Consider the following 24,502-nt stretch of genomic DNA (forward strand, 5'->3'; position numbering starts at 1 on the left):
TCATTAGCACATTTTCCAACCAATGGATAAAGCTACAGTGAACTTCTTTCTCTGGGAGGAGTTGTCAAAGCTGACTCTTACATGAAGGCCTCAAAAATCCTTTCTAAAGAACAAAATGAGAACAAATAATAATCCAGTCCTTATAATCTGACTTTTAGGTCTACACTCAGTCACTGGTTGATCCAAGTTAGTGAAGGATGGTGATAACCTCATTTTTATATTTGGATGTCTCATGGATATCAGATTTTTAAGGGCATGAAAGGTTCAATTTTGTACTGCTTTCTTGGGAAGAGGTAAAATATCATGTGGCCAGGAAAGAAAGTGTAATAATAAGGACCAGAATTACTTATTTGTATACCAGAAGATACATCTGTAATTACTGTAAGTGATTACAGGCTCTATCTTATAGTGTATGCACGGTGAAAGTCATAGTTATTAGCCCATGCAAAGAGTTTTGGAAATAACTCATAAACAAAACTACACCTTGGCATCAAGTAGGTTCCACTGAAAGGTATATCATAGGCTTGAGTGAATTAATATGACTTAGTAGGACCAGCCCTGAGAGCCTGAAAATATCCCCATTTGTTCTGAAAACACGAGACTCTGAAATGTAACAACTTTTTTCCAAATTTATTATCAATCCTTTTGTCTTTGTACCAAAAAGCAAATAAATTTTTTAAGTGCTAATTGGCAGTTCTGCAAAGATTCCACAGTGCCCCCACACTAATTGCATCACCTGCAGAATTCTCAGTTGGACTCCACTTCCAACCTGTACAGTCAGGAAGTCTGACAGGAAGATGTATACTCAAAGTTCTCAACAAAGAGGAAATTACTCTACAGTCTGCTATAAACATGTGGAGATAGCTAAAAGTTAATTCATTTCATTCATTAGGGATGGTCTAACTTGGCTAATCTACACTGTGTTTAAATTATATAGCTGCTTCTCCTAATTTTTGGATAAGTGCTATATTTATGGCCCACATGCTGAATATTTGAAATAGTTTGAAACAATATATATGGCATGATGGCTTGTTTATTAGTTGAGTTGATTAAATTGCCCACTCCACATTTTACATGGTTCTTTCTCATAAATTATTTCGATCAATGTAAAAGTTTCTTAGGCTGAAGGAATTATGTCTTTGACAGCTGGTTGTTGGTTGTTGGCTCCAAGCAGTTGATCAAAAAAGGAATTTCAAAGTGGGGTGGGGGTAGCCCTTTGCAAGACTGAGAAGCTGATGTGCTACAAAACCCATGGAACACATGGGAAAGAGAAGTATAAAGCCATTATACACTTCTTTTTTTGTGGTTCTAACAGTTACAGCTCTGACCTACAAAAAGTTAATTTCTTTCATGCCTCAGATTTCTCATCTGTCAAATGGGGTTAACATTTGCATCAACCATATGAAAATTGCCAATTTTATAGATCAAAAATTGTCAAAATCCAGCAATTTCATATGGTTTATTCTAATAACATCCATACTGGGGGATTATTAGACAGATTCAATAAATTAATGTAGATACAGCACACAACACAATGACTGAAATGTATTAAGTACATGCACAATAAATGTTAATAATTTCTAAAATGTTATTATTACCATATTTAAGTCTGGGTTAATGTAAAGAGTATATACTAGTAATTTCTGTTTCAAATGCTGCTTATATATCATTTCACTTTTTACTGTGGGACCATGGGAGATATTACTAAGCAGTCATCCAGGTTGACACAAACTGCCTGTTCCATAAGGCTGGAGTGGTTGCCTGATTCAAGAGAGGATAATCCACAAACAAAGCTAAGTGCAAGCAGGCAACAAGTGTAAGTGCCGAGGATTAAGTCTAGAAACCATTATTTCATTCCAGAATCTGGTCATTGACGCCAAGTTTGGAAAATTCAAATAACATAGCCAAATGTGGCTAAAGAGTCAAGTTGTAGTCATGGGTCATGAATTGGAGAGTAAGTCAGAAAGACTCCAAAGCCTCAGGTACAGGACAGAATGGACAGCTTCCAACTGGCAATGTCACTGATAAAAGTTCCAGCCTAAGACTAGAGGGTTTTGAGTCACCACACAGCACCCCAAGTCATAGTGTTGGCTAGTTGGGGAATTTCTTTCTGCCTTTGGATGCCCTGGCTCCTGGGAGCCTCCTGGATGATTATTAGCCCTAATGTTGTAATTATGTTTATTCTGTGGACATGAGAGCACTCTCTCTGTTACAGTTCCTATAAGATGTTACCTCCCGAGAGAAAGACAGATGAATTCAGGATATGAATTTGATAAATGTTCTTGCTGTCCAATCAAAAGACCACAGCACCCTCTAAGAAATTGCCATGAGCCTCCCAATATCCTCAGTGTTCTAGTTCCTCCACAAATCATTGACCCAGCGTGTTTCAAAACAAATAAGAATATTTGATCTTCATATATAATATCCACCTTCATCATGAGGTCACTTCAAGATTTAAGAGATAACCAAAAAAAATGTTAAGTATCTTTTGCTTTAATTTTAATATAATTCAATTGTAATAACCTATATTAATAGTAATACCTATAAATATTAATACTTATCAATAGCATTATTAACACTTTTTCATACTATACTAGATACACTGAATATTTTAATAATATATGTGTGTGTGTATATATATGTATATATATATATATATTCACATAATTGGGGCAAAATATTCTGTTTAATGTTATAAAGTAGCTTATATATAAGCTAACCAATAATACATCATGTCATATTTTAGAACTGCATCTTATAAGGCTATCAACTCTTCACTATTGATTTTCAATGATCTGGTGTATTTTTTGATGGGTATGTTACTATCAGTGATGAGGACTATCCATGGGCTTGTTCTACACAAGCCCACTTTAGTTTATGCTACTTTATACCAGCTATTTGAATGTCTATTATCTAGAATGGTACAATGAAGACACCTTGAGATAGGCCCAAAACTGACTCTGCCAATTACTGTATCACTGACTAGCAAATTAATTGCATCTCCAGGTCTTGGTTTCTTCCTCCATCACTAAAGGGGGCAAAATTACCTCAGGGGGCTATTGTCCCAAAAATACTGGGAACTAAAGCTACTCCGGCAGTTCTGTAGAACAGGGATATTCTTGGTAAATCTTCATCTCTTCTTCTTGTTCCTAAGATCACAAATCCCATCAAGGGGTATGCAGTAAGCAGTGCCAATGCAATTAGAATTAAATTCCCACAATAACTTTGGTAAGGATAATAAAAAGTACCAGCTGCATGAACTCTATAATTTGCTTAGTAATAGCATTTAATCCTCATAAAAATACTACTGTCTTCATCCTACTATTGAAAAAGTTTTGGGGCGCCTGGGTTGCTCATTTGGTTTAGCATCTGCCTTCAGCTCAGGTCATGATCCCAGGGTCCTGGGATCGAGCCCCACGTCGGGCTCCCTGCTCAATGGGGAGTCTGCTTCTCCCTCTCCTCCTGTCCCTCCCCGCATTTGTGCTTTCTCTCGGGCTCACTCTCTCTCAAATAAATAAAATCTTAAAAAAAAAAAGAAAGAAAGAAAAAGTACTGACCCTCAGGAAGCCTAAGATTGCAGAGTTAACAGCATAGTTTGGAACTGAACCCAAGTCTTCTGACTTGAAATATAGTAATCCTGCAATCTAGTCTCATAAGTGGGGATTATAAATGCTTTAAAATTTTTTGTCTGGAGAAATGGTTGTCTCATGAATGATCACCTTACTAGGCAGAAATGATATGATATTCATCATAAAATATTAATACATTATAATAATACAGAAAGTAAGAACTATCTGGGAGATTGTAGGGAGCTCTAGGGCTGACCCCTGATTTCTTAGTTGGGCTGATTGTATTTCCCAGCACCTACGTTGCTAAGGTGCCCTTCCTTTAGGGACAAGCCAGGTTCACCTACCAGTAAATTTAGGACATTTTCATTCAGCTAATTAACCTTCTAGACAGACATAGGGCATTGGAAGAATCCAGTTAATTTGCCAACTCTTAACTTCCCTCTTCTTCTGTGCAAAAAGTAGAATAGAACCTGCTTTATAGCATAAATAATCAAAGGGCGAATTCCATTGGAAATTTTAGATCCAAGATGTTGATGTTGAGTGGGTAAGCTCTATGTTCTAAAGATGCAGAGAAAAACACATTTTTATGCAACCTTAAAATCACTGAGTCTTTTTTGTTTGTTCATTTTGTTTTGTTTTACCTGATACACTGGTTTCATCTTTGCTGGTCCGTGACTCGACATTTCCCAGTGTGACAACAGCAGTGTAATATTACTGGGAAAAGGCGAGACAAAAAAGGAGCTTCTCTCCTTTTTCTGATACCAAGATTATCTGAGAAGTAACAGACCCAATGAAGAGGAGAGGAATACAATACAATTTGTAAATGTTAGGACTTGCTAAGTTTCTTGCAACTTCTTAGTTGAGGATGAATGGACACTAATTTCAAAGACATCTCTGTCTTCTAGCTACTACCATAGGAAAAATACTTAAACATCACTTATGTATTGGGCCTTCAAAGGCAAACCATACACATAAATTGTGAGATACCTGTCCCTGCTTAATTTAAGAAGGTCAATATCTTGTTATATTTTGAGGCATCATTACTCATCAGTGCTTGCTTATGTGTAGAAGATACAGTCTTTGACAAAGTCATTACCTCTTTGGTACCTGGACATCTTTTTCCAAGGATGCCTCCAACTTCTCCTTCACATGTCAAACTACACCAACTGCTACACCTACTGGCAGTGATGAAATTGCAGGGGTGCCTCCTGTCTTCCTTGTCAACCATACATCAGTGCTTTGAGGAAATAAACTGGGCTAAAAAAGGTTTGGCAATGCTCTTGCTGATTTGAACAGCAGAGTAATCTACATATCACTGTCATCTGGTACCTCTGCAGATGTCAGGAGGCAGGCCATTTCTCTCTGCTGAAGTGCTTTTTCTTTTGTTACCATCCCTATAACATGATTATTGAAATGATTCAACAATAGTCATGCCACAGCTATAGATACTTGTTGAAAGTAAATAATAAAAGCATTTTATCCGAATGGCTGTCATTTTCCTGTTGAGGGATCCATCTGGTACATAAAGTACATTTGTATGCATGTCTGCCTTATATGAACTGCTCTAATTTGGTTATCCTGATAGGTGCCATTGTAGCTTCATTCTAACAATATTAGCAGAGACGAAGAGGTCAGTGGTTTTCAAACTATAATTTGCAGTCACTCCAGTCAAAGGGATTGCAACAAGATTGAAACCTAGTAAGAAAGGATTTTAAGGGGACTCCTGGAAAGGATTCAAGCACCATACCATAATGTGACATTTAAGTTCATCTTAAGCAAAACTCCATTAGAAAAAGGAAACCAGTTCACTGCACTGAGATGAAAAAGTAGTAAGGAAGAGTAAGCTATGCTTAAAGTTAGAGGGTTAAATGCTTTCATATGTAACTGACCTTCCAAATTTGAGAGCTGGGTCACTTTTAAATTACTAAAGTAATATTTGTGGCTTCTTTTTTAGTTTTGTTAAATACCATCTTTTTCGTTACTTAAAATTTTAAGAAATGGGGACTCAAGGTTTGTTAATTTATTTCATGTTTTTCTATTTTATTCCCAACAAGAAACCAAGAATTTTGCAGAGATTTAGTTAAATAAAATTTTCATGTTCCTTATATTTCAAGTAAATAAAGTTATCAGAAACAACTGCTTAGATCAACTTACTCAATGCAGAGAAAAAAATGTCATGTGTATCTGGAATCAATTCACTGTATTCTAAAAATGTTTATTGAGTACATCCTGTGTGTCAGGCATTTTGCAAGGTACCGAGCAAAGAGCAAAGGTCTTTATGGACCTTATTGCCCATCTGGAAATAAGAAGATATCAAACAAACAAAAACAATGAAATGTGCTAAGTCTTAAAAATGATAATATGATGTTCTCGGAGATTGGGTGGCTAAAAGTCAAGCAACCAGGAAGGCCTCATGGAACAAGTAAAGCTCAAACTTTTAACTAAATGATAAGTGGAAATTACCCCAAGAAGAGACAGGGAAGACAGCATTAGGACAAAGTAACAACATCTGCCCAAGTCCATTCTCCAGACAGTAGAAAATTCAAGGAAGGAAAAATAAGTTTCATATAAGACTATAGACTACAATGTGAGATGTCACAGATAAAGCTTAGACCTTAAAAGCTAGGTTAAAACTTGGAAAAATCATTGAATGGTTTTAATAGAGGAGTAACATGATAAGATGTGAGCGCTGGAAAATCTTTCTGACTACAGTTTCAAGAATATTTTAGAAAAGAGCATGACTGGGAGAATGGGAGTCAATTAGAAGTCTATTCCAACAGTCTAGCTGAGCACTAATGGTGGCCCAGGCTAGGGAGTTGGTAATGGGCATAGTTTAGGATATGGGATGTATGAGAGTTGGTGAATAAATATAACAAGTGATGAAGAAGGAGGAATAAAAATCATGGGTTTTTTGGGGGCAACTTCATGGATGGCAGTGCTCTTTCCTGAGATAGGAAATATTGGTGACAATCAAGATTGATTGAAATTCTGAAATGTTAGGTGTATGACAGAAAATAGAAAATAATTACATAGCTATTTAGTTCTATGTAAGTATATATTTTACATAAAATATATGAAGATATAGGATGTTTTTCTTCATTTTTCAGAAAACCAGACTGCGTAATTTGTTAATCACACCATTTTAGGGAAATAGAGATCTGGAACTACCAGTATGCTTTCCCAAAAAAGGAAAACATAAAGCACTGAACAATTAAGTGGCCTTCTCAGAATAACTTAAAGAATCAGAAGGTTAGATACAGCACAAGTTGACAACTTTTTTTTCTTTCATATACGGAATGCAAACTTTCAAGCTGAGAATGTCAGGTGGACCTAACTTGTGTCTCCAAAATACACCTTCTGTTGGTGGCACTGTATGGCTTCCAGGCTCTGTGAAGACAATTAAAAGTATATACGTACTGTCTCTGACTTAAACTTTCTTGTAATTATTACTTCACTCATTCATTAATTAGTGCATTAAATACATATTTTGAACTCTCACTCTTAGCCAAATGTTGGGTTTGACCCCTGTCTGGGTTTACAAAATACAAAAGATACACTCCTTGCTTTCAAAGAGCTCATTATCTTGAAAATACTTAGAATCTTTATCTGTACTCAGTGCAATGTCAGTGGTTAAGACAGAGAAACACAGAGGAAGGACTCCCAGGGAAGGTGACGCTTGAATGGTGGAACCGAACCCTAATGATAAATAGGAATTGACCAGGAGAAGACTGGGGAAGGAGTGTCAAGAGGTAGCCGCACGTGGAAAAGGACAGATATAGGAAATCCCTGTGTGTATCCGGAGAAATGCAAGCAGTCGGAGAGGCAAGAAGACAGTCAGAGATTCTGAAGGGTAACTTTGTTGCTGTTGTCAGGGAAAAGAGATTGATTTTTGTCCTGACAGTCCTGGAAAGCCATTGCAGTTACGTGACAGGTCTGTATTTTCTCAGTCGGAGCATCTCTAACGTAGTAGTGAAACTTGAGCCAGTCTACAAGTGGGAAGACTAATTCAAAGGCTATTTCATGTGTTGGTTGGGGACAAGTTTGAGAAAGATGATTTAAACAGCCCGTTTGGTGACTGAATAAATATGGAGGTGGAGCAGGAAGAAATCACAGTCTGAGGCACCTAATATGCATGCAATGAATATCCCCTCCTAGACTCAGCAGTGCTTTCCAAGTGCCGATGCTCTAAGTGTTGTTGTTAAACTGACTTTTTAGCTTCTCAAATCTAATACAGCACCGAGTTTATTGACTTTTGACTTCAAGATATTTCTTAGATAGGCCCCTCTTTGTTTTTCCAACTGCCACCCTCTTGTGGCAAATTTACTAGGATTTTCTTGACCTTCCTGTATATCCCTTGATTTGATCTGTTAATTTCTTTAACTGTCTTCCTTTCGGTGGAAAAGATACTTTGTTCTAAGTATGTAACTAATTTATCCTAGAGAAATTTGAAGAAGGGAAAAATAATATTTTCTTGGTGACTGTTTTTCTAAAATCTCTTTAGTTAGGAAAAGGAAAAATATGCCCCTTGACTTTGTTATTTAAGTGCATTGAAATGATTTCAAAGGCCATTTAATACTCATGGATCTACCACAGGATTAGGCACGTTGCCAAGAAATCATATGATTTTGATGTTCCTTAATTTTCAAATGCATAGCTCCTGATGCTGTTTCCAACCTGTCCATGGAAAACCATTATAAAAACACTGTAAGACAAATTTTGAATGCCAAAATCTATCATACACAAGCATAATCAGAGATTGTATTTAAGATTTTCCTTGTTAAAAGGAAAAGCATAATACTTGACTAAGAAATGAAATACATTTTTTTCTTGTACTTTTAATTATAGTAAATTGTTATTCTTGGAAGCCATGTTCCAAACTTGATTATTAGTACTGAGATTAATAGAAACTACAGGCCCATTGCCATCATTCCAAGGGTAAATTAATTGTCAAGAAAGTGACTTTAAGTATTTTTTTTCAACATTTCATTCTAAGTAACACCCAGTCACAGGCCAGAAAAAAATTTTGTGGTACAAGTGAATGACTTGCGTTAAATTATGGACTTATTTCTTTAGTTTCCAATCCCACCTTAAAAGTGTATTTTCTAAACTTGGGTTTATAAGTCTATGAAGTGCATCCAGTCTTATAAATATTTCACACAAGGTAAACTTGAAAAAAGTGTAACATACAAATAGGTTGAAAGATTAGAAAGATTAAAATGCTATTATTGTAGGTGTACACACACACAGCATCAAAAATTATGACTAAAAAATGAGATATTTCACAATCCATATGCAAAACAATGCAGCCTAGAAATACTGTCATATTTTGTTTTCCATACAAAGATTGTAAAAACACACAGAAATAGGAGTATTTTCCTATCTTGTGCTCCACTATACATAAGCATCCTTCGGCTGGCTGCTTCCAATGAAGAGAGAAGCTGAGTTGACAATACTTAATGGAAAACATGAAGGGTAAATCTTAATGGAAAGAGAATTTCATCTGACCAGGAGTCTTTTATCCATTTCATCCCAGTGGTGCTGTTGTTACTTTGACTTTGACATTGACATTCCCATGAGTTATAAACTGAAAAAGAATTTCCGTAAAAACAGCTAGCCAGCTTTGTTAAGTAAAACAAGTCCTTTTATCTTCATTGTCTAATACAGAAGTAAAGAACAGTGAAGGAGAAGAAGGAACCTGCTTTCCAATCTGTATCCTCTTAGATGTTTATATTTCATGTAATTAGGAGGTTGTTCTTATCATTTTATAAATAAACTCAGTGGTGTTATATATAGCCTTTAATTTGCTTTACACTTGAAAATTTTTGTTTGTTGGTTTAACATTCCATAAACCACATATAGAAAGAAGTGACTTGACTCAGGCATTCTGGTTTGTTTCTTTCCTACTAACAAAATTGTTCTAATGTTCTCTGGGAAATCCTAAACCTGAGTTTGAAGACCAAGAGGCAGTTAAACAACAAACACTTATCGAACACCTAGCCTTGGATGGAGTATTTTACTAGGTACTCAGAAAGTGCCTGTCAAGCAAAGGAGAAGGTAACCCTTGCTCTTAAGGAAACTTGCAAGACTTTTTCACGAAGAGAAATATATCACAGGAATGTGCCAATCACTTTGTTCGTCAAGAAATTAAGTCTAAATACATAGGTAGTGAAATTAGAGGAGCTTTATTATTTGTGTTCTTCCATTTACCTACTTTCTATCAAGATAATTGTCAAACAATCTGCATTCATTTGTCAAAGTACATGGACATTAATGTTTATCATGCATCCATTTCATTATACACTGAAATACAGCATTAGTAAGCTAAAAAAGAGCACTAGCATGAGCAATGGCTTGTTCATCCCATTTGGAGATAAAATTTATGGAAGAGAATGACATTTGCTGAATGTTAGTTTACTATGGGGTGGCTTTTTCCTACTTCACAAAACCCACAGTCTTACTATACCCTCATCATTCCATGGGATAGGTATTATCCCTGTCTTTTTAATGAAAAAGTTAAGGTTCAGAGAGATGAATTAAATTGGCATTCTTACATATCATCTGGATTGACTTGACTCTTTAGTTTTTTTTCTGTTGTATGTGCCGAAAGTAGGTTCCACTTACATAGGAGGAAGAAAAACATTTGTAATTTATGATGCCACTTAGGAAAATCATTTGTCAGAATAATGTTAGTTTTAGAATTAATAATAAAGGTGGAAAGCACATTAATGCTATACTGAGATGCATTCTTTATCCCCCCGAGCTGGTAAATTCAGATGAAAAGTAAATGTTAAAAATTTGCTAAAATCTATAAATAAAGTTCAGTGAACTTCTATTCATCCTTCAAAGACCAGCTCAAAGGTGACCTCCTCAGGCAGAGTTAATCACTGCTACCACTGGACAGTTACATGTATTTCAGTACAGAGCACACTGCATTATAATTATTTGTGCACCTGTTTCTCTTTTGGTATGTTGAGCCTCACAGAATGTGTCTTTTCCTTTTGTCCCAAGATCTGGGATTTTAATAAAGGTTGTGTGTGCTGTACAAATGGATAGATTATTGTATACTAATAATCTGGAGCATTCACATTTTTTATTCGTCAGAAACACATTCCTAATAATTTTTTTTTAGCTCGCTTTCTCTTTGGCTGGTGGCTTATTTCTTCCTAATACACTTTAGGATTTTTTTACATTTTTGAATATACTTCTATTCTTTGTTTACTGTCATGACATCTCAATAGTTAGCTGACATTCTATTCAACTGTACAATACATTGTTGAAATAATTTCACCAAAATTTATATAATTTTACTTTTATATCATTGTGTCTATGGATAACATCGATAGACTTTTTCCTTTGCAGTCCTAAGATAAAATTGATGGTCAAAAAAGAAAAAAAAATACAATGCACTAAAATCTGTGTAGTTCTCCCCCTCCCTTCTATAAAATAAGGGAGAAAAGAAGGTCTGTTATGAATTCTCCTATTATCTGCTTTTTAAAAATTATCCAAGTGGTTCAAATATGGGGAAATTGCTTTAAAGAGTAAACATATAGGAGGGGAATAAAAGCAAATGTGTGGAAAAATAAAAGCTTCAGTCTATGGTACTATTCTTCAACAAACCCTGTTTTCTTTATTTCCATATTAAACAAAAGAGCTAGTCATATGTAAGTTAATAAAGTGAACACAAGGGAGATGTACCTCCAAATTAGAGCCAGACGGTGAATAACAGAGCAGGAATGTACTTAAAGCCTGGTACCAGCTCGTGACAAGGTCTGTTCTCTGTCTTAGCCCTTGATTTTTGGAAAAGCTTCAGGAGCTATGAGAAAAACTTTCAACCTGACAAGCACTCCAGGGCTGGGAAAGGCTCCTGTTTTAATTCAGCCCAGATGTGATCTCTAATGAAAGCATTATGGTTCCGCAGCTGCAGTGGATGGTATAAGCATTTTTAAAAGAATAAATTATTTTAAAAGATTTTCTTTTTCCCTTTTACAATTATGCTTGACCTGTGCTAGAGTAAAATCTTAAGATATGCTATAAAACAATCTATCATGTCATGCCTTGTACAGCCTGAATATTGTATTAAACTTCATGCAAAAGAGAGAGAGGTGAAAAGTCGGGATGTATATGCTATATAAATCTGTTTATCATCCTGAGATAGATTGCCTCATCAAGTAACTCTCCAAAAGCTAAGTTTCAAGCATATGTAGCATGAAAATATTAAGCCAACCAGAAAACTGATTCTCATGATATAAGATAAATTCTTTACATGGACATTGCTTGCTTTATTCATATCTGCATTTTATCACAATCCCCAGTGGACATATATGCAGATAGAAACAGTATGTTTTTTCATTTAAAATTTTAAAAGTAAATATAAAATGAATATCATTTTTAAAAAGGCAATGATAAAAACAAGATCTTAGATGGAGAAAATTCACTTAAATAATCTGAGTTGCTCTTTCAATATTTCAGAAACATAATATGCCAGAGCACCTAAATGCCAACCTGCCTTCATCTCTGCATAAGAGGAAATCCTCCACTCAATATGATTTCTGTTTTTGCCAATAAAATAGAAAAATAGATGAACAATGTTTGGGGGAAGTGTAAAATTATGATTATTTTGAAGCATTCTTTGTTTGCCTTGTTTATTGTTTTGGAAATGCTCTAGTTGAGAGGCATCCAGTGGGGACTCAGGGAAGAGCATTTTACATATTTATAGAAACTTTGCTAACCATATAACATTCCAGCTAAAGAAAAACCTCCATTAAGACCATAAAATAGTTTCTAAGCTGTTATAGGAAGTTATTTTCCAAGAGTAACAAGAAAAAAGAAAAAAGAGGGAAGAACCAAATGATTGAAAGGTATTAAATGATTCTGTTTGAGAGCAGGAAATGCAGGTTATTATTTGCTGACGGATTATTCAGAATGAATTTCATCATTCTTGTTACAAATGTGTTTTTTGACACTTTAATTATGAAGGAACTATTCTGAAACACAATATGAGCAGAAGATGCTATAAGTTTAAGTAAAATGCTATTACATCCTCATTTTACAAAATTCACAATCACACTGAAATTAAACAGCATTTCTCTTTTGTAGAAAGAAATGCTTATTGCAAAAATGGAATGCATGTGGATCCAGTGACATTTTAATCATTTTATTTTAGACAGTATTTAGAAATAATGAAAATGGAATGGGGAAAGCTTTGCACTTTAATGCATATATACAGCACTATGTATATGGCACACTCTCACAGGCCATAAAAATGGAACCTTTTCTATTGCTATTTAGTGAAAAAAGATACTCAATTGAAGACGTGAGAGCAGGTAACTGATGTAGGTACCTGAGTACATCTATGCTCAGCTAAGCTTTGTGCACCCAGCTGGTTTTACTTTTCTACCCTCATGCCCCCAATTTACTAATGAACATCTCGGTTTATAATTTATTTGGGCACATTTACTCTAGAAGAGCCAGCCGTTCAGCCCAATGACCATAATTTAAACAAATAATTTACAAATCATTTTTATAAGCTATGCCTATTAAGTTGTGATGTGTTGATAAATTTAACAGAAAATATAATGGCATGTGAGGGGTTCAAATAAACACGCATTCTGAATAATACAAAATCAAGTGTTAATCAGTGATGTAGATTCTCAGAGAATTCTCAACCTGAGCTAATGTAAGAAATTGAATATCTAGAGTGTAAAATCCCATTCTTACTTTCAGCCAGTGGGGATAGACTACAATAAAAATTTAACCCACAAAGACTGATTTCTCTTATTTTTAGAAGTTTCCACCTAGATGAGAGGATGACCATGTCAAATGTTCACTTCTATGTGGTTCTGTAGGCACACCTTCAACATCTGACAAGATCTCTGCTGTCATTATTTTAAACCGAAGTCAAAGATTACATGTATGACTTTAGGATAAATGCACCTGTAGTGTTTGTCTTCAATACATTTCTAGGCAGCTCAGGAAATAGGCAAGTTGCAAGAGTACTGCCACTGTTATCACAAGCTGTCCTTTTCTGCATATAAACATGTCTGCTGCAATGCATGGTAGTTCTCAAGCCTGGAGCGCAGAGCACCACCGAGGTCTGCAAGTCAAAAAAAAAAAAAAATGCCATTTGAGCGAGTTAATTTTACTTCTACACAAGCTGGGAAAATGTTTGGTCAGGACTTTAATTTGCTCAAGAGCCAAAGGCCATTTTTTTGCTTTCATTCTAGGAAAGGACTCCATCTTATAAGAAGAAGGAAAAGCAAAAACTTGAAAAGACTATTCCATTGAGTGAGTTTGGGAACATGACCTTCTGTAATGTTTATTTTAATTAGGCCTCCTTCTCTAAGTATTACACTCCCCAAATGGTAATGCTTTAAAATTCCATCTCCTTGAGGGAGAGGAATATTGAGGTAATCAACTTCCTGCCACCCTCCCAGAAGCAATTCTATAATGGTAATAATAATAAATTATATAATAATATATTATTAAATATTGTGAAACACATATAGAAGTAATTACCCATTTTACTTAGCCTGCATCTATAGAGACTTTATGTTTAAGCAACGTATATTATCGTGATTTATAACATCAATCAGTAAGTGCTCAACACACGTACTGAGTCAATCTCATTTTACAGGTGATCCATTCATGAATTCTCTGTTTTTACCAGTTTTCAAAAGCTGGCTTTTAATATTTAACACATATATGATCAAATGTATACCCTCATAAAAACTAGTCACATGCTCAAGCAACTACTGAGATAGCAAAACATACATATATATATATATATACACACACACATATATTTTTTTTTAATTCGAAAAAGAAAAAGAAAAGTTTTTTATCTTTGGAGATTATAAAAAAATCCCTAGTATTCTTCTTTTGTTGTTTGTTTTTTAACAAAAGAAAGTATAATTTCAAGCTGCTTTGCCTCTTTAATCCCTTTTGTATGACTGGAAATTAGTGACGCATATGGTTCTGAAATTCAAATATAATGCAAAAGACTTTCTACATTTCAATCATTTGAATTCATATTTAATGTATTGAAAAATTAACATAAATGGAATATTTCCAAAAATGTACATATCATACGTGAAAATAGCATGAAAAATTCAATCTTCTTGGCTTTGTCTTACATTACTAAAGCTGGTTCCAGAGAGTTTTGACTGTGGCAAGACAACAGTATTTTTATCCACTTCAAAGAGGCATGAAGGCCATCCTGCTTATGCCTACATCTTTCCTGTGCCATTTCCATAGAAGATGCCCTCATTTAGCAGCTACACCTCCACTGTGCAATATGCAGAGAAACATAATTAAATTTAATAGAAGCTGCCCCTGTTTTGAAGACACACTTGATTTAGAGCCACTCACAATTTAAAGCTGCAGGGAGATGTAATTAAATTTTATAGAAGCCACGGCTTTTAAATGAAGACACATGATCTATGTGCATGTGTGAACATACACACACATGCAGTAAAAATGAGACATTTAAAAAGTTATTCTTCTGTAATTATTTATATTATGATTCAAAATACAAGACATTATTGCTCAAATTATATGATTATTTTTATTCATATCATAGGTATGACTATAAGAATATACCAAGACAACCAGTACTGTACTATTACAATAGTACTTTATTGACTAAATTGATAAATAGTAATCAATATACATTTTACTATTAATGTTATCTACTTTTCATCTGGCTCTATATATTTATGGCAATGACATCAATGGAGAAAATGCTCTAATCATGTATCTGTTGTTTTTTGCTACCTGTACACCAAAAGACTTACTAAAATGATGTAACGTTATTTAAAGTAATCTAAGAATGAAATTTACACATTTGCATGTATACGGGATATATAGGTCATTTGAAGTTGGAAGGTATTACACATGCTCTTACTATATTTTTATATATAGTATTTATTAATGCATCTAAGAATTCTAATATGTAGGAAGAATCAAGATATAAATCTATCATAAAGCATCTCCTACCCTCCAACTTTTGATTGAGTCTTTAGGGTTATCTATACACTGTTAATATTAATTTATGTGCTCAAATTTGATCAGTTTTAAACTTTTACTAAAAGGGTAAAAGATATAAATTAGGACTCCTAAAGTCATTAAGTAAATGTCTTATGTGGAGGGAAAAAAAAAAAACAACTCCTTTGTAGATTAAATCTTTGAAGAAGACCCTGGTGAAAACTCTCCAGACTGGCTTTGTTCCTTTAATGTCTGTTTAATGCCTTAGAGAAGACATCTTCTGCTTTGACCCCCTTGAACCTTACAGACTAGCGCAATAAACCACAGAAAGACCAAAGTTTCAGAAAGAATGGTCTTTAAAACTAAAATCCTTCCTCAGGGCTATAACCTCAGTGTGAGAATAAGTCCAAGGAGGGAGGGAAGATCTCCTATCTTTGCCACCATTAATTACCCACTTAGTAATCTACTTCTGCCATAAATGTTCTACTTTCCTAATAGGACCTTTCTTTCCCATGCCTCGAGCCATGGATCATCAACTCAACTCCAACCCCCACCCGCCCCCAAAAAATCCCTCTTTTGTTGTTCAAGATTATTAAGCTAGGTAAACTGTGTAACCAGTTTTTAAAGCAAACAATTCGATCTTTGTTTTTATGCTGAAGCCCCTTCGGGGCCCACATAATGAATTGTGTGAAGTAAGAAGTGTGGGAATTTCTGAATTGGCTTAAATGTGTAGCATACTCTTTCTCATTTACTGTTATTATGCAGTTAAGAAAGAATACTAATTCTTTCTATTACAACTGTTTTATTGGCGTCTTTTTGGCCTTCTGTCTTAAATTTCTTTCCTTTACTCCCTATACTTTGTGGAATCATTGAAAGTTATATTCTATAATACTATTTATTATATTTCAAGCCACAGAGAATATTCAGAAAAGTACTGATTAAAAACAAATCATACAAATTAAACTTCAAATATTTTTTTTTCCTCTGTGGAAAGTAGTCAGTGGAGTAATCAAACTGTCCAGCTACATTACTAATGTCCTCATGCAGCATTCACCACTATGTGTGCTAAGTGTTTCATGAATGAAGATGTCATAAAAATGTCAACAGTTGTTATCTACGGGTAATGGGATATTGAGTGACATTGTTGTTCCTGTATTTTCTATTTTGGAAAATTTTCCCAATAAGTATATTTATTAGCATAAAAATAGTATTTGTTTTATATATTTATTATATAAATTATATTATTGAAGTATATTTAAAGATAAATGCATTTGATTAATACCTCAAAACTGAAAGAAATAGAATTATTTTATATAAACTAGTTTCATAAGAAGCCTGCTCTCTGTTTTTTTTTTGGGGGGGGAGTGGGAAATAAAATTTGTCACCTGTCATAGTGTCTGATTCATTATGTGTGCTGACTATATGGATGGTTTATTTCCTGTTATCACTTTTGTCCATGTATCGATTAAAAAAAATCACTTTCAGCACAAATACTGGATAGTCTTCTACAATAAGTTTTTTTAAAAACATAAGTTCCTTTTCTATTTAAGTGTAAGTTTATAGACTAAGTTTGATTTTAAAACTCTTACCTAGCCTTTCTTAATTCTTTAATTGGTTATTGAGTATTAAAATCTTAGAGCTCATATTTGGGACTTTCACAACTAAGTCAAGATTTGTTAACTTTCATGAGCTAAAGTGTCTAAAGTTCTATTTAAAAGGGAAAAAAAAAGCAGAAAACTGATCTTGATAACAGAATCAGAATTCATGACTGGTTTAATTCCAGTCTTCTTATCTCTGAACCTTACCCAGAATTGATTTGCTTTTATTTGTGCTGTTATTTTTGTTTGTTTCCCCTTAATGAGCTGTTTTAGTACAGTGGTTAAGACAAAGGTTTTGTATTTGCACTGCCCTGGCTTTAGGTTCCAGTTTCTTCTCCCATTCAGTAAATTTTGATGGAGTGTCTAATTTGTGCTAAGCATTGTCTGACCTTGGAACTCAACTCAGTTGCATTTTCTCATCTGTAAAAGACAGATAAAATATAACTCATGAGGTTATTGTGAAGATTAAGTCAGATGATCTAAAAAAGGGTTTAGCACAGCATGTGCCACACAGGAAACAGAAACTATTATTGAATAGCATCTGCTTATGTGGATATATTTATACACTGCTGCACATAGATTTATGTATATATTTTGTTATTGTTAAGCATACAACAGGACTGTTGATGAGATTTTTACAGGCAGCATGTGAAAGTCAATTGAACTAAATCCCTCTTCTTCAAAAACAAATTCAAGCTCTTTTCTACATTCTAGGACTAGCCTCTGTGATTATCAAGAGTCACAACATAAGAATATTTGTAAATTTACTGAGGCTAGGGAACATATTTTATTCTTCTATTTTCTTCATGGACACAGTGCCTGTCACCAAACTGGTGCTAAATAAGTTTTATTGAATTAAAAGTTAAAGTAGCAGAAAACACTGACATTAATTTGAGTCTCTCTTGTTCTGATGACAGAATGATATAACAAAGACACTAATTTTCCTGAAAAGAAATAATCCATAGAGTTAAACATATGCTGAGTATCATAAGTAAAAAAGATTTTAACTAAGCCTTCAAATAATGAGGTTAACAGGTGTAAAGGTGATTACTGTGAAAAGGTAAACATCAAATATAGCTTGCTGAAAAATAACTTTTAAGAATGAAGACTTCCAGAAGCATCCAGGAAGAAAAAAATAGCTCACATATAAGAGGAGAAAAATCACGCAGATTCCAACTTCTCCACAATATTTAATGTCAGAGGATAATAAAACAATTCTTTAGAGTACCTAAGTGCAGAAGGACGTAACAGAAAAATTTTATACCCAGCCAAGTTGTCATAGGAGACAATCTCAAATAATCATTCACAAAATGCACCACTAAAAAAATTTTCCTGAAAAAAAAACTCTCACATATGTTATTCCCTTAACCAAGAGACACTGAAATACAGAATTCAAAAAAGAGTATGATCTAGCTTTAAAAGAAAAATTAGAAGCTTTTAAATATACTATTAGATCTAAATAATTTATGATAAATGTGGTTATAAAACATAAGGCAAATTCTTTAACAAAACTCTTGCTAGAAAGTATATAATTTATAATAAAATTCATCAATGATAAGATCAAATTCCAAATTACATAAACAGAAGTTGTACATAAGAATTTATGTTGAGGGCACCATTAGTGTCATATTTTTTCTCTTTTTCCTGTTGTTTTTCTTTATTAAATTCTCTACAAGTGAAATATCTTACCTATTTAAACAAAATACATATAATGTAATAATAAATGAACAAATTTATCACCTTATCCCATATATTTTTATGTGAAATGTTAGTATCTATTATTAGAAGGATTAGTATAATGTGTTATTTGAATGAATATAATGCAAACCACAGCAAAGGATATATTCCTGATTCATCCTTGAAAGTAGTATTGCTTCCTAGCTATATCCTAGATTCATCTGAGAAAACAGATATTTTCAAGTTATAATGTTCTTTTCCTCTCCTGTATTTTCTCATTGGTTCTCCATTTTTTAGTGGCATATTTCCTAGGCTCTAGTCCTATTCAGACACTAGGCTGACCAGCTTCTGCCATTCAACAATCTCCCACTTCCATTGAAGGACATCATTCGTCCCCCATTTATCATATGATGAATTGGCAGCTCAGTTCTGTCTGACTGCTTATAATTACCCAGTCTTGGAATTTTTCAATCTCATCTCTGGCTATCAATGGGTGGGATCCATCCCTCTTTGACACTGTCTACCTTCTCTGTCAATTATGATCCTTCCCTAAGCTTGGCAAAGTTTTAGGGCATTTCACATGGTAGTCCCTTTCTATGGTCAAATTCATAGCCCTAATCATTATTCCTGTTGACCCTGGTTGTTGCTCATAAGCTCTGCACATTAAGTCCCTTATGGTAACTGTTTAGTATAACATTTCTTTATCATTTACAAATCCCTACTTTCTCCATAATCACAGTAAGCAGTAATAATATTGGCTGTTTTCTTAAACAACACTTAAAATCATTATTATCATTATTTTTCCTTGGTGAAGAATAGAGAAAATTTAAAGAAATTTTTATAAGGATTTATCTTTTGAATGTTGATTTTTGAATGAAAAATGGAGGCAGGAGGACAAATATAAAAAAAATGAAGTCAATGAAAAAGCAAATCATAAAATTCCAGTTTAGAACAGTGTCTGCTTAATAGCTTCTGATATATTCTCCCTATTATAATGTCCTTTAAAATATTATGAAGATACAAGTTTTTCTTTAAGATTTTATTTATTTATTTGAGAGAGAGAATGAGATAGAGAGAGAGAGCATGAGAGGGGGGAGGGTCAGAGGGAGAAGCAGACTCCCCGCTGAGCAGGGAGCCCAAACCCGGGCTCGATCCTGGGACCCCAGGATCATGACCTGAACCGAAGGCAGTCGCTTAACCAAATGAGCCACCCAGGCACCCCGAAGATACAAGTTTTTTTGATAAATAGCACAATTACCCCAAATTAAGACATGTGGACAACCCTTGGCTAGAATCAAGAAAATATTTCATCAGAAATAAATACGGGGCAGGAGGAATATGGAAAATCTCATAATAGGCACCTCATGTTTTATCTCATAAAAAAACAGGTGGAAAACAATGGAAGGCCCTCCTTGGAAGGAGAATAAGATTATCCTATTTTAAGAGTGTAGAAAGGAACTGTCATGCCTTCTAACTGTCTGTTTCTTTGGTTCAAAGTTCAGAGCATTAACAGCCCCAGATATGGTCACTGGTCCCTTTTCTTCACTGTTGCTATATTTTATAAGTTATGAATTGCATTATTAACTTTTTACTTTATTTTCAATATCCCTTCAGACATGGCATCTTCCAGAATAAAACAGGACAATAATAGGAGTAGAGTGGTAGGAGCATCTTACCATCATGGATAACCTGAAGATGGGGCAGAGAGCATGTTTCCATCATAATGATCAAAAGTTCAGAGATGGAAATAGGCATGGCGTTTTTTAGAAAGGTTAATCTGGCTGCAGCACTGGAAACAACAGAGGAATGGAGGGAGCTGAAGTCAAAGATATGGGCTGTGTAAGAAGTTTTACTCCACTTACCAAATTACTGCAATAAGAGGGTGTGTAACCATGGGAATGATACAAACTGGTTTATGCTTTTGGGAGGTCAATCTTCCTGTAGGATGGAAGATTGTAAAAAAAAAAAAAAAAAAAAAAAAAAACACCAAAAGTAAAGGCAAGGAGACCAGATAGAAGGCATAATCACAACAAAACCTTGAGACAATGATGATTTGTGTATGTGTGATATGACATCCCTAGCAGGGGAGGGAGCTAATGCTGTCAGAACCAAGAGTGGAACTGCAGGAGCTAATGCTGTCAGAACCAAGAGTGGAACTGCAGGAACAGGCAGTAGAGTGTAGAGTGTGGTTAAATGGGTTGGTTGTGGGGGCAGGGAGCACAGCCAGGGTCTTGACATGGCAACTCACTAGCCCATAATCCGAGCTGGGTAAGGGAGGTATTAGAAAGAGCTGAGGTGAAGATCAATAACAAAAACAATTTTGTCTGGTAAGGCCTCTTAGATGAACTGTTTTCATTTACTTGTTTAGTTGGCTTTTGCTGTATAACCGATTACTCTAAAACTCAATAGATCAAAATGCCAATCACTTATTCTCATTCATGTGCCTGATGGTTGGCTGGGGTTAACTGATGTAGGCTGGTCTCAGGTCGGCTTAGCTTTACACTACACATTAAAATCTCCCACAGCTGTGAGTTAGTTGAGACATACAGCCATGACAGAAAAGCAGAGGGACAAGCAGAGACATCCAATGTCTATTTATGTCTTAGACAAACCTGGAACATATCATTTCTGTCCACATTGCACTATCCAAAGCAAATCATATGGTCAAACCTAATGTCTTAGTCCATTTGGGCTGCTATAAAAGAAACATCCTTAAATTGGGTGCTCATAAACAACAAACATTTATTTCTCACAGTTCTAGAGACTAGGAAGTCTAAGATTCGGTGTCTAATGACAGCCTGCTTCCTCACTGATGGTTGTCTTCCCACTAAAACCTCATATGGCACAAGGGGTAAGGGATCTTTCTTGGGCTTCTTTTATAAGGGCACCATTCCCATTCATGAGGACTTTAAGCTCATTACCTATCCACCTTCCAAAGACCCCACCTCCTAATACCATTACCTTGGGGATTAGGATTTCAACATATGAATTTGGGGAGTGGGGGGATATGAGCATTCAGAGCATAGCAACCCAATATCAGTGGGATGGTGGGTATACTCACTTGTAGAGAAAGAACTGCAAAGTCATATGGCAAAGGCTGAGGCCAGGGGTCCCTTCATGGGGTGTGCTACTTGTATGTCACACAAGGCTCCATGCTTAGAAGGATCCCATGATTAGTTTAATGCTCTGCTGTTGTTATCTTGAAATTCTTGATTTTGACCAAGCAGCTACACATTTTGAATTTGTATTAAGTCTTGCAAATAATGTAGCTGGTCCTAGGGGTGGATGCAGAAATAAGTCAAGAATCTGGACCAATAATAAAATCTACCCCAGAAAGACACACACATTTTACAGCATGTCTTTTAAGGCACCAGCTTGCTTCTGGTTATAGCTAAAAAGCAGCAAAAAATAGAAGAATAATGAGAATGTGATACTAATGGAAGGAATGGCAGACTACTAGAGGAAGTGAAAGACAAATGAAATAAACAAAACTGTAAGAAAACAAAAGCGAAAGTCTCCTGGAAAGAAATGTAAAAAGCCAGAGGTGTGGATTGACAGATGAGAGAGGGAAAACAGGAAAATAAGAAAATTCTAGGCAAACTAAGTTGACTGTAGTTAACTATGATATTCACTATCCAATTAACTATGAAGAAAAAATATATATTTTTTGGCAGGGTAGGAAGGTTAAATTTAAAATATTGCTCTCCTGAATTGTATTCATCTAAAAAATATAAGACAGTTCTTTTTTAGACAAATGATTAAGTCTGTCAATAACTCTTTAAAGGCAATTATGATAAGATGGTTATGAAACAAAGTTAGCTTTTAATTGGGATAAAAATTACTTCTTATTGATAATTTTGGCTGGCAAGATTTCAAATACTATATTAGGTGGTGATCATATGTTTTGTGACAAGATTATGGCCTGCATCATAAACCATTTTGAAATGTATTACAATATTAAAATTATCAGCTACTTAAAACATCATATGTTAATTGCCTTTAAATTTCACATCTGCCTACAAGCTAGCACATCAAGTCTAAATACTACTAAGTCGCATACTCAATCCCTTATTCACTCTCAGAGTCATTATGTTCATTCTAAGGAATTTTCTTATGTGCCTACTATGTGTCCAGATACTTTGCTTCATTATTTCAATGAGGGTTGTTACCTTAAGCAAAGTATCTTTGAAAACCCCTCAATAAACAGCTGATGGATAGGAGTAGTTACTGTTACTATGATTTCTTCTTAGGATAGCACATAAATTCTACTAGATGAAGGATATCAAGAAAATTTCCTCAAGTCTTAATTCAGAAGGAGGTGTAAGAAAGTTGAGGTCTACTGGTTAGGAATCGGTACAGACGAGGTGGTCCTTTTCCACAATATTCTGAGGTAACTGGGACTATCAATACAAATATTTCCAGGAGAAAATAGGTGAAAAAATAAGTTTGTTGAAGAGGGAAATATAGTTATGGGAAGACACTGGGGGACATATATAAAGGAAAAGATTGGGGGACAAATATAAAGGGACACACTTTGGTAAAAATTATGTTGATGGCCATTGAGGAGTATAAAATAGGAGGATTCAGCAAATGGAGAAGGAGACTGAACTGATAAGAACAGTGAAATAAATGTACTTTTCAGTCATCTTTGTTGTATACTGAATACCTACTTTGGGCCCATTTTGTGGGACTTTCTTGATAGCAAAAATGTAAGCCATTCAGCAAGTTATTCCTTTGCCAAACTCACAAAATATTGTTCACTCTTCTAACATACCCCAATGAATATTCAATAAACATAAGATTGGGCTAAGAGGAAGCTATATATACAGAAAACCCCCTATTTATGCTATCACAATTTTGCATTTTCTCATTTCCTGAGCCATGAAGTTGTCTATGTTGCTAATGTACAGATTTCTTGCCATTTGCTATCATTTCTCAGAAACTGTTAAAACATAATCCCATGTTTGCTGTGAAATTAGCCTTGAAAAGAAAGCTGCTGAAGAGTACATAGCACCTTCTTGAGTAGTACACACCTCTCCAATTCCTACCGCCTTCCCACTTGGGTAGGAAAATAATATATTTCCCTTGTCAGTGAACAAACAGGCCTTGTTAAACATTACTCTGTGCTAGGCACTGTGCTAGCTACTGAGGTATAGGATGCTCAAGAGACAGCCAACCACACCTCCTCTAGAAAGTTACTGCAGAGTAATGAGCAAAGGAGGATTGCTCTGATTGAGGTTGTAAAAGGCTCACTCTAATTGCCATTTGGAGAATAGACTGAGAGGCACAGGGTAGGTAGACAAAGAGAAGGGGCAGGAATGAGGACAAAGAATCCTGTCTGGGGCTACTGTGACAATCCAGAGTTAGAACAGCAGCTTTGACTAGGGGATTATTAGTGAAGATTACATGAAGTAGTCAGATTTGAGATCCATTTAGAAAGGCATCAAGAATGGTGGTAATATGGTTTTTTGGCTGGTCTGAGGATGAACGATATCATTTACTGAGATGGGGAATATTAAGAGGGGGAAATGTTGTGGAAGGATTAGTAAATCAAGAAGTTTGAGATGTCTATTTGAGGTCCAAGTAGAGATGCTACACAGGTGAGGAAGAGGTTGGAGCTGGACGTTAGCTTTAAGTATCACCAGCACATAGATGGTATTTGAAGCCATGAGGCAG

The 24,502-nt window shown here is 35.0% G+C and overlaps 1 protein-coding gene across 4 annotated transcripts in view; it reads right to left on the reverse strand.

Moving 5' to 3' along the window:
• The window catches only part of TRIQK (triple QxxK/R motif containing), a 167,564-nt gene that overhangs the window by 12,702 nt on the left and 130,360 nt on the right, over nucleotides 1-24,502 (reverse strand). The window contains exons 6-7 of one of the 4 annotated variants that reach the window (XM_073892957.1): nucleotides 13,503-13,662; nucleotides 10,121-10,185 (exon numbers count right to left, since the gene is read on the reverse strand). The exons of 1 other annotated variant lie outside the window; for it this stretch is intronic. In XM_073892957.1, coding sequence (XP_073749058.1) covers nucleotides 10,124-10,185; nucleotides 13,503-13,662 — 222 coding nt within the window. In that variant the 3' untranslated portion in view covers nucleotides 10,121-10,123. Of the gene's footprint in view, nucleotides 1-9,740; nucleotides 10,186-11,815; nucleotides 13,663-24,502 lie in introns of those variants that run through there. 2 more of the 4 variants (XM_073892956.1, XR_012378256.1) reach the window with 2 other exon arrangements.

Source organism: Callorhinus ursinus, unplaced genomic scaffold (genome assembly GCF_003265705.2).
Source record: "Callorhinus ursinus isolate GAN/ISIS: 27379988/994484 unplaced genomic scaffold, GSC_fseal_2.0 scaffold5, whole genome shotgun sequence".
NCBI lineage: Eukaryota > Metazoa > Chordata > Mammalia > Carnivora > Otariidae > Callorhinus > Callorhinus ursinus.